The following is a 10,525-nucleotide window of genomic DNA, read 5'->3' on the forward strand; positions in this document are numbered from 1 at the left end:
GGCCCCTCCCCACTCCTTCTGTCTGCCATCCATCCAGGTGAGAGGCTGAAAGGCCAGGAGGACAGCCTGGCCTCTGCAGTGGATGCTACCACCGAGCAAGAGGCCTGCGACTCCGACTGAGGCACGCCGTATCCCAGGCCTGGCCTGTGGGCGGGTAGCTTCGGGTAGGGGCGGGGGCTGGGCTTGCTGTTACCACCAGTTTGGCTCCAGAGCCACATTGCCTCATCAGTCCGAAACCCTTGCCATGGGGTGAGGTCAGCTCCTTGTTTCCTAAGTGGTCCCCAGCAGACTGAGAGGGGCAGAGCCAGTAACAACCGTGGGGGCTTGCTGTGTGTACATATGTATGTATTTGGAACTTTCTTTTATCTCTAGAAATAGAAGCAAGCAGACCCACGTGCGTGGCAGAAACCTGTTAAATATTTTCTCGGTCCTTGGGGCGCTGTGGGTTTGGGCCCCAAGGAGTAAGCCCTGTGTGGGGCCAGGCATGTCGAGGCTGGAGGGGTGCAGAAGGCCCAGGCCCGACCTTTTGAGGCCAGGTCCTGGTCCAGTCAGGCGGTCATGTCAAAGCCTGTGGGTGACAGAGTCTGAGAGGCTTTTCTAAGCCCTCCCACGGGCCCGGACCTTGCAGGAGTGTCTGGTCAGCCTGGAGAGGCTCCCAGCCTGGTCCTCTGTAGATCCCCTCACAGTGTGAGAGAGAGAAGGGAGAGGCTGGGCGTGACGAGGGGGTGAGCTGTGCCCTGACAAGCCTCCATTCCGGGCCACTCCAGATCCAAGGCTCCTGGCACTGTTGTGTCTCACTCTCAGAACCCCCGGTGGCCCCCCGTCCCTACGTCCGAGTCAGAGCTAGACCGTGGCTTCCTGGGACAGGGCCCCTGCATTGGGGAGGGTGGCTCCTTAGGATATTATAGCCTGGGTTTGGGGTGTGGTCTTGGGCCCTGGGTCCCCAAGGTCCTGGCGTTAGGACCATGAGCCTCCTCTGTGGGGCTGACTCTCCAGAGTGACTGACTGGCCACAGTTCTGACTCCAGGTCCCCGTGGCCAACTAGAATTTCATCTCCAAAGTGATAACACGCTTGAGTTGCCTTCAGGGTCTCCCCTTGAGTCTCCCACCTCCACCCTGTGTCATCCCAGTGCGCCCTTCCCTCTGTGCTGAGTTGGAGGAACACATTGGCCTGACTCTGGCGGACAGTGCCGAGGACCCGGGCCAGAGGGCTGGAGCGGGTGCGTGCGACACCAGCACGCTCATACAATACAGCAAATGCTTTCAGCTGGAAGTACGCAGCTACCCTGAGAAGGTGACTGGTGCAGGAAGGGAGCAGGCATGACTGAGGGCCAAAGCGGTAGGTGGCTGGCTGAGCAGTGGTCAGGCCCAGGACTCTGGTTCCCACGCGAGCAGGGGTCACACATGCCCATGGGCGGCAAGGCCAGAGCCAGACTCCCTCTGCATCGTGGCGTCTGGGACTGGCCTTCCCTTCCTGGGAATAAAGGACGAGAAGGTGCCCCCTGCCCTGGGACTGCCATAGGAAGCAGGGTGCTCGTCCGTGGCAGTGTAGGCCTCAGACACCTGGCAAGGTTCCCACTCCGCACTGGCGCTGGGACTAGCTTGCGGCCGGCCCCACAGAACGGGAGCCCTGAGAGCTGAGGAAAGGTTTGCTTCCTGCGTTGACAGCTCCGTGTGCCGACAGAAAACCGCCATGCAGGGAGAGAGCAAAACCAACAGCATCACTCACGATGGGCACGCGAACAAAAGTTACAAAATATATGAGGAGATCCGTGCCTTGAAGAAGGGCTCCCACCCCACCAGGTGGAAGAATTGATACCCAAGGAAACTGAAACTGTGACATCCTACCAGGCTTTAAAACGAGCCTTTGTTTTCTCACCAGAGAAGTAAAAGAGGCATTGAGCCCCGTAACTCAGGAACGGGGATTAGGTATGAGGAAGACCTGGTTAGCAATCTTGGAAACAAAGAATGTTTATTAAAATAAGCAACACGCACACACAGAACATAAGCAGCTCCCTTGAGGAGCTAAATACTAACAGTCAAAGAAGGGATTGATCAATTGGAAGTTAAAGCTGACGCCCCAAAAGACAGCAGAGAGAGAAGGTAGGTCGCAAAGCTGACAGACTGCCAGGTGTCCTTGAGCGGATGGGAGATCAGGAAAAGAAAACTGGAGAAAGAAGGAATGGCTGACCACTTCTGTCTCTGGTATCATGGGACCACAGCAGCCTGAACTGATCCTCCCTTGGCAAATAGCTAAAAATGCTAGGTAAATAAATAGTTACAACAAATACTCACTGACCAGGCAAGAAAGTAAGGAACACTCAAGCAGAAGGTAGGAGAAGCAGCAGAATGCTGAAGCCCGACCTTTGACTTGAAGGTATTTGACAAACGAGGTGAAACTGAGCATTGGTTTTTGGGGTCCTCAGTGCCTGGGACTAAGATAACCCAGTACCTGTGCATGATGAGGGGCCTGGTACGAGAGCCCTCCAGAAGGCTGGGGCTGCAAAGGTCAGGGCCCTCTGTGAACTAATAATAGATCTGCTCCCTTGGCATCACAGAGAAAAACTGAACCTTGCCATTGACTGGAGTGAAGGAAGGTCTCCCTTGAGGACTGAGCCGGCCCCCACATGGGTTTGCACATGAGAAACCTCAAGCCAGGAGTATATGTGGTCCCAGAAAGGGGTGGTCTCAGATGCTTGATAGAAATGCAGATCCTAGGGGTGCCTGGGTGGCTCAGTTGGTTAAGTGACTGCCTTCGGCTCAGGTCATGATCTCAGGGTCCTGGGATCGAGCCCCGCATCGGGCTCTGTGCTCAGCGGGGAGCCTGCTTCTTCCTCTGCCTCTGCCCCTCCCCCTGTGTGTGCTCTCCTGCTCTCTCTCTGTCAAATAAAGAAAATCTTAAAAAAAAAAATGCAGATCCTACGTGAATGAACCTCGATTCATCACAGTCCTCAATGAAGCCCCATTGATAAAGTTCCAAGAAAAGTGAGCAGCTTCTGGGAAAGGTCACCAGATCTACGAGGCAGCAAGGCACCAAGAGCAAAGGACATTGGCAGGGACACGGTAGACTTACAAAGGATTCATACATTAGGATTACCAGGCACATGATTTAAATGTTGAAAAATGATGTAAGAACTAAAAGGCTTGAAAACAGGAATCGATTTGCCAAAAAAAACCAAAGTGATGTTCTGGAAATAACTATCATAGTAGTTAGAAGCCCTGGATCTGTGAATTAGAGCTAAAGAAACAGTTCACGAATGTGAAGCTAGGCCCGAAGAGGTTCTCCAGAATGCAGCCCAGCAAGATAAACAGACCGATAACCTAAAACAAGAAGCTTTAGAGATACAGAGGATAGAGTGAGAAGAGCCAACATAACGTGATTGGAGTTCCAGGAGGGAAAAAAGGCAAAAATGAAGCGGACCTAATACATTTTTTTTTAATGGTTGGGAGCAACTCTTCAGAATCACCAATCCACGGATTCAAAGAGATCAGCAAATCTCAAGCAAGGCAACAAAAAGAAATCAACACTCAGATGTTCCATCTCTTGGTATGGATGGTGATTAGTTAGGTATATGCAGTTTTTGACTGTTCATTGACCCCCATACATCTGACTTGTACACTTTTTGTATGTTTATTACACCTCAATAAGCAAGTTCACTTTAAACTTTTTTATATCTTGCCTTAATCGTCAATTACTGTATTCACATTCCATACAAAACTCAGTGGCTTGAAACAGACCTTTAATATCAGACCGTTTCTGTGGGTCAGGGAAGCAGGCATGGCTTACCTGGGCAGTTCTAGTTTGGGGTCTCTGAGATTGCAGTTAAGATGTCCCCCAGGGCTGCAGTCATCTGAAGGCTTGGCCGGGGCTGGAAGATGTGCTTCTGGGATGCCTTACGCCCCCGGGAAGGCTCATGGAAGCACGGCGTGCGCACAGTCCTTGCCACGTGGCTCTCTCCATAAGGCTTGTGTGAGAGTGTGTGTGTGTGTGTGTGTGTGTGTGTGTGCACGCTGTGGCAGCTGGCTTTCCCCAGAATGAGCGATCCAAGACAGAAGGCAGGGGGAAGCTTTAGAGCCTTTTATGACCTGGGCTTGGAAGTGATATTCTGCCACGTTATATTGTTAGAAGCAAGTCACAACGTCCAGGCTACGTTCAAAGGAGAATTAGGTTCTACCTCTGGAAGGGAGGTCTAAGAATTTGTCGGTGTTATTTTAAAACCACCGCATACCTAGACAATTAAGTGCAATAAGTTGGCAGAAAAAGAGCAAGAAAAGATGTTAAAATTAGAAAAGATACATTACCTTTTAAGGAGCAAGACAGCAGATGTCTCCGCCATAGCGAGTGTTAACTGGAACGATCCCTTCTGGTCCAGTGTTAACTAGACGAGAGGAAATTGTCAACTTAAAATTCTATACCCAGAGAAAATATCTTACAAGATATTTTTAGACAAGCAAACTCAGAGATTTTGTCACCAGCAGGCTCACATGAAAAGAAAGTCTATTTTGGGGTAATGAAAATAGGCTACAGTGGATTGTGGTGGTGGTTGCACAAATCTATGAATATGCTAAAAGCCGTTGAATTGTACACTTGCAGTGGGCAAAGTGTATGAGATGTATGTTATATCTCAATAAAGCTGTTTTTTAAAAAAATGAAATAAGCCTTCTCCTTTAAAAAAAGAAAAAGCTCTATGTCTTAAGATTGGAATGAGACATGATTCCAGATGGAGAATCTGAGATATAAGTAGGAATGAAGAGAAAGAAAGTGAAATATAAATAGGTATTGACCTTATGAAATGAAAATGTTCTATGGAGTAAAAGTAAGACTAGGGCTACTAGAGTACGTAACAATAGTAGTAGTTACGCACTCTTGCCCGAGGTGAGACGTGGTTGGGATTAGAGCCCTCTTCGAAGCTCAGCTCACTCGGGAAGAGAAAAGACTCAGTCTAGACTCTAGACTGCTCCACAGGCAGGCGGACATTTCTAGGGTAGCCCTAACAGAATAGAAACAGTGTACCACTTCCAAAGCAGTTAAAAAAAAAAATGAAAAAAAAATTATCCAAAAGAAGGTAGAGAGAGGAAAAAAGGTAAGACAAATGAATCCAAATACATCATTAATTACAATCAGCGTATTAAACCACCTTTTTTTTTTTTAAACTCATTCTGATGCTATTTTTAAAAGAAGCCTAAACTCAAAAAGATTGCAAGTAAAGGGATTAGAGAAGCTCTAGGAAGAGGTGCGTGGGTGGCTTAGTCAGTTAAGCGTCTGCCTTCGGCTCAGGTCATGATCCCAGGGTCCTGGGATCGAGTCCCGTGTCGGGCTACCTGCTCAGTGGGGAGCCTGCTTCTCTCTCTGCCTCTACTGTTCTCCCTGTTCGTGCTCTCTCTCAAATAAATAAAATCTGAACAGAAAAAGAAAAGCTCTGTGAAGCTCAGAACCAACAAAGGAAGCCGAAGTGGCTGGGGTAATGTCAGACGGGGAGACTTTGGGCTGGAAGTGTGATTAGCTACATTGTGCACCGCAGCCCCGGGGTGTCACCTGCCGCATGTGGAAATGCTAAGTGGTGTGACCACTTTGGAGAATTGGACCACGTGCACACGCCATGACCAGCAATTCCACCAATAGTGTCCAAGGGAACCGTTGCACAGGTGTACCAGGGACTGGGACCGGGACCGGGGTGCTTTTAGGAGCGTGGTTCGTTAACAGCACACGTGCACGCACTGCTCGTGCACGTGCACACACACACTAAAACACGGAAGAAAGGGAGTATGAGCCATTTGTGTGAAGTTCCAAACGGGCAGAGTGGAACAGGGTACTCTCTTAAAGGTCGGCACATGGATGGTAGAGACGGTGCAGACAAGCAAGGTGATGGCCCTCAGCCTCAGGCTTGCTTGCAGTCAGCTCAGGGAAGGGGCCTTTTGAGGTACTGATAATGTTCTTTAAAAGCTTCGCTTGACTGGCGGGAATACCTTTTATTCTCTGTCCATTCATTTTATACACTTTTTTGGTATATATGCTGTATCTCACATGCATTCTTTTTTTAAAGATTTTGTTTATTTATTTGACACAGAGAGAGAGAGCCCAAGCAGGGGGAGCGGCAGAGGGAGAAGCAGGCTCCCCACGGAGCAGGGAGCCCGATGCAGAACTCGAAGCGGGGCTCAATCCCAGGACCCTGGGATCATGACCTGAGCCGGAGGCAGACGCTTAACCGACTGAGCCACCCAGGCGCCCCTTACACGCATACATCTTTAAGGAGAGAAATCTCCAGCATTCACAACCTAAATTACTCGGGAAGTGTGAAGTGGGATTTTTTTAAATGGCCACATCTGCAGTTTTGCTACCGTGGTCCGGGTTAGAACAGTGAGGGTGAAGAGAAAAACCATTCAAGCTACGTGGGAAAAATACCAACAACCGATGAATGAATGAGTTCCATTTTCATCAGTAGTAAACACTCCCAAGACAGGTTTTTTCCCGAGTGCTGAGGAAACAGAAATGTCAGTCTTCTTGCTTATCGTCCATCATCAGGGCCAGACGTTTTTGGGCTTCTGATACCAAGTGTTGACTGTGCACAGATCTTTGCTGGAGGAACTAGTAGGGAAAGCTCCCGAGCAAGAGGAGTCGTGGTGGGAGCCCCGAGAGGGGTGGGAGAATCAGGGCTACATTTGGCAGACGCTCACAAACGGGATCTCAGACCAGGAGGGCTTTATTCTTGTGTGAAGTCCATGGCCATACAGTGGCTTGAAGGACACAGGTCCCTTTTGTCTCCCCAGCTGCTGTCCTTAGCTCCCCTAGGAGCCTACGCACCCCCAGGTGGGAGCTGTCGGCAGGAGGGGGAAGGGCAAGGGGCAAGCCAGCTGAGGGAACGGTGGCTTCAAGCCCAGTCAGTCCCCCAGGCTCGCCTTCACATCTGATCAGCCATGATTGTGTCACATCCAGCCCTCGCTGCAGACGTGTGGGGAGTAAGGGTATTTTAAGCTGGGCATATTGCCACCTTGAAATTGAGGTTCCACGAGAAAGGAAGAAGGGTAGAAAGAGTCCTGGGAAGGCAGCCAGCAGGATGCAGGAAGAAGTGGTGAGCAAAGAAACTGGTAAACATTGCAAAAATCAATAATTGACTAACCTCTAACAAGACTGACAAGGACACAAGTTACGAATATTAGGAATGCAGTAAGGCAAACCTGGCGACCCCACAGACCTCAGAAGGACAATAAGGGGATACTGTAGATATCCACATCAATTTGAAAAGTTGATGAAATGGTCCAGTTCCTTGAAAAGCACAAACTACCACAATTCACCCAAGATGAAATAGATAACTTGCATAGCCATAACTGCTAAGGATATTGAATTCGTGATTTTAAAAGTTTATTATTTATTAAAGTCATCTCCACACCCAATGTGGGGCTGGAACTCACGACCCCAAGATGAAGAGTCATGCTCTACTGAGTCAGCCAGGCACCCCCTGAATTCATGATTTTAAGCCTCCTGTGATCAAGGTGGGGATGTTGGTGGAGAGGTAGATACATAGATCAATGGAAAAGAGTAGGGAACTCAAGTTGCCCCAAACAAGTACGGCCAACTCATTTTTGACAAAGGTGCAGAACGAGCTCACGGGAGGCAGGATAGGCTTCAGCAGATGGTGCTGGAGTGATTGGATATCCATAGGCCAAAAAAAGAACCCCAACCTAAAGCCCAGCCAGACAATATACAGAAATTAAAGTGGGTCATAGGTGTAAATGTGAAGTGTAAAACTATAAAAACTTTTAGGAGAAAGTCTTCAGGACCTAGAACTTGGTGACGAGTTCTTGAACACAAGACCCAGAAGCACATCCATAAAGAAAAAAATAAATTTGACTTAACCAAAATGAAAAGCTTTTCTCCAACAAAAACTCTATTAAGAAAATGAAAAGTTACAGACTAAATTGCAAACCCCGTATCTGATAAAGGACTCAAATCTAGGATATATAAAGAACTTCCACAACAGAAGGAAGGAGAGAGGGAGGGAGGAAGGAAGGAAGGAAGGACGAACGGAAGGACCCAATTGGAAAATGGGCAAGAGAAACATTTCACAGAACAGGGTATATAAATGGCAAATAAACACATGAGAGATGTTCAGCATCACTGGCCGTTACGGAAATGCAAATAAAGACCATGATAAGACATCATTACACACCTATTAGGACAGCTTAAGTAAAAAATACCAAATGCTGGCAAGGATGTAGAGAAGCTGAATCTCTTGTACATTGTTGGTGGGACTGTCAATGATACAGTTATTCTGGAAAATAGTTTGGCAGTTTCTTAAGAAACTAGCATACACTTACCGTATAACCCAGCAACCACACTCCTCCTGGGCATTTATTCCAGAGAAATAAAGACTGTCTACACAAATGTTCATAACCGCTTTCTTTATGATCACTAAAAGCTAGGAAAAAACAATGTCATATCTGTTACTGCTTATTGAATGCTAGATAATTTGCATTTCTTGTCCAGGATACGTCAGTTAAAACAAAAGAGCCCCCGTCTCTAGTTTAATGGAGGTTTCCAAGTCATCATCAGATGAAAACCATGGTCTTCATATAATTTCCCATCCTTCATTGTGGAATTAAAATATTACACAAAAATGGTGAAATAAGTATAGTAATAAATTTCTGACATACGGGAAACAGTGTACGAGGGCATTCCTTCGGTTGGTCCTGTACTTTAGGGAGTAATGAAGTGGAAAATTAAGTTTTTATTCTGTGAAGAAACAGACCAACCACGAAATGTCCTTCAATAGGTGCCCCGTTAAACCGCTGCATCCATACCGTGGAATACTACTCAGTAATAAAAAGGAACACAACCGTTGATTAAAGCGGATAGCTTGGGTGAAGCTCAGGGGCATTACACTGAGTGAAGCAGACACATACATAACTTTATATATAAAGATCACGTCCCGTACAATTCCCTATCTGTAACATCCTTGAAATGGCAAAATCCTAGACCCGGAGAACAGATCCGTGGGTGCAGGGGTTAGGAATGGTAGGGGCAAGTGTGACTATGTATAAAGGGGTAGCTGAGGGAGCCCTTGGAGGGGATAGAATAGTTCTTGGTTGCATTGGTGATGACACAAATCTGTGTATGTGATAAACTGGGAGGGGGCTGTGCACACATTGTGCCGACGTCAGGATCCTGGGTTTGATATTCTGCCGTTAAGGAAGGGGCAGCCGTCGGGGGAGGCTGGGTGAGTGGGACACAGGACTGCTCTGTATTACCTTTTTAACTGCCTCTGAATCTATATTTATTTCAAAATAAAAAGTTTTGAGATGTTTTCAGCAGTGAACAAAGAATGGTAAAACATGGTAATAAATTGTGTATTTAAAAAAAGTATTTTAAAAATAAGACACAGTAAGTTTTCTAGAGTCTTGTGACATCAGATTTTCAGCATTGGTCACAGCAAGTCTTGGCCTTGGTTGGAGGGGCGGGGTGTGGGCTCTCAGGCCCCAGCAGCCCCCTTGTCACAGGGCTGAGGGAATGAGCAAGGGCCAGGGCCCACCTCTGTGGTTGGAGGAAGCCTTCATGTGCCCATTGCTCCCCAGCTCACCAGGCACTTCTCCAGGACAGCCCCGACTGACCTCCCAACACTTCAGGTCCCTCCTGCTTGAAATCCTTGGGGACATCTGGCCTCCGGGTCATCTCTGGAGAGGTGTCAGGCCTGGGTTGTTCAGCAACAGCCCTTCCCCAGCAGAGGACAGGAGGACAGGACCTGCTGGCCCAGAGACCACGGCTTGGTGCCTCTGGTAAAGGGTGCAGCAAGAGGGCCGGGAGGAAGTTGTACCTGGGATCGCGGGGATAGGCCCCCAGGGGCTGGTACAGGGCCTGCACCACAGTGAGGAACAGCAGGCTTGGGGGCAGAGGGAATGCACAGCCCCTAAAGTTACAAGGCGAAATTCTGTCTAGCCCAGCAGGCTGCAGTCAAGAGTGTGAAGGCACCCAGTTTGGGCAAGTCTAGTCCCCTGGAGTCTGCCTATCCTCCCAGCCAAGTCCCTTGTTGGGGTGCATGCTTCTGCTCACCACCTTTGGGGCTCTAGTGTGAGATGCCTGCTCACCTGCATTCAGGGGCCCCTCTGTGGAGCTCTGAGCCATGTCCAGGGTTAGCTGCAAGCTTGCCCGCCCCTGTAAGAGCTGGGGATTCAGATCTGCTCCCTGAGTACCTACCTCGCGCTGGGCACTGCACTAGGGGCTGATGATGCGGCTGTGAATCCGATGATCTCCTGCCCTCCCAGAGCTGACCTCCCGGTGGTGGGAGGCGAGCCCCTCCCTCAGACCAGCCTGGAAGACCTCGCTTCCCCTAGAACCGTCTGGCTGGGCATTGCAGTGGGTCATCGTGAGTGCTGGGACCTGGGGCCTCAAGGGCCCTGCGAGTCCACCCAGCCTGGAGACTGCATGGACAAGGCTCCGGCAGCCTCATTTCCCCACTTCTTCCCATGGCCGCTGGGGGGCAGCAGAAGACACCGACCCGGGGCCCCTGGAAGGGAGTGTGGGTCGGCGTAG

The 10,525-nt window shown here is 49.0% G+C and overlaps 1 protein-coding gene across 1 annotated transcript in view; it reads left to right on the plus strand.

Moving 5' to 3' along the window:
• Positions 1–3,672, plus strand: part of CCDC12 (coiled-coil domain containing 12) — a 57,438-nt gene extending 53,766 nt beyond the window's left edge. Inside the window, exon 8 of the mRNA XM_036107732.2 lies at positions 38–3,672. Within this exon, the coding sequence (XP_035963625.1) occupies positions 38–120 (83 nt within the window). The 3' untranslated portion in view covers positions 121–3,672. The remainder of the gene's footprint in view (positions 1–37) is intronic.
• Positions 3,673–10,525: the final 6,853 nt, after the last annotated feature.

This window comes from Halichoerus grypus, chromosome 1, assembly GCF_964656455.1.
Source record: "Halichoerus grypus chromosome 1, mHalGry1.hap1.1, whole genome shotgun sequence".
Classification (NCBI taxonomy): domain Eukaryota; kingdom Metazoa; phylum Chordata; class Mammalia; order Carnivora; family Phocidae; genus Halichoerus; species Halichoerus grypus.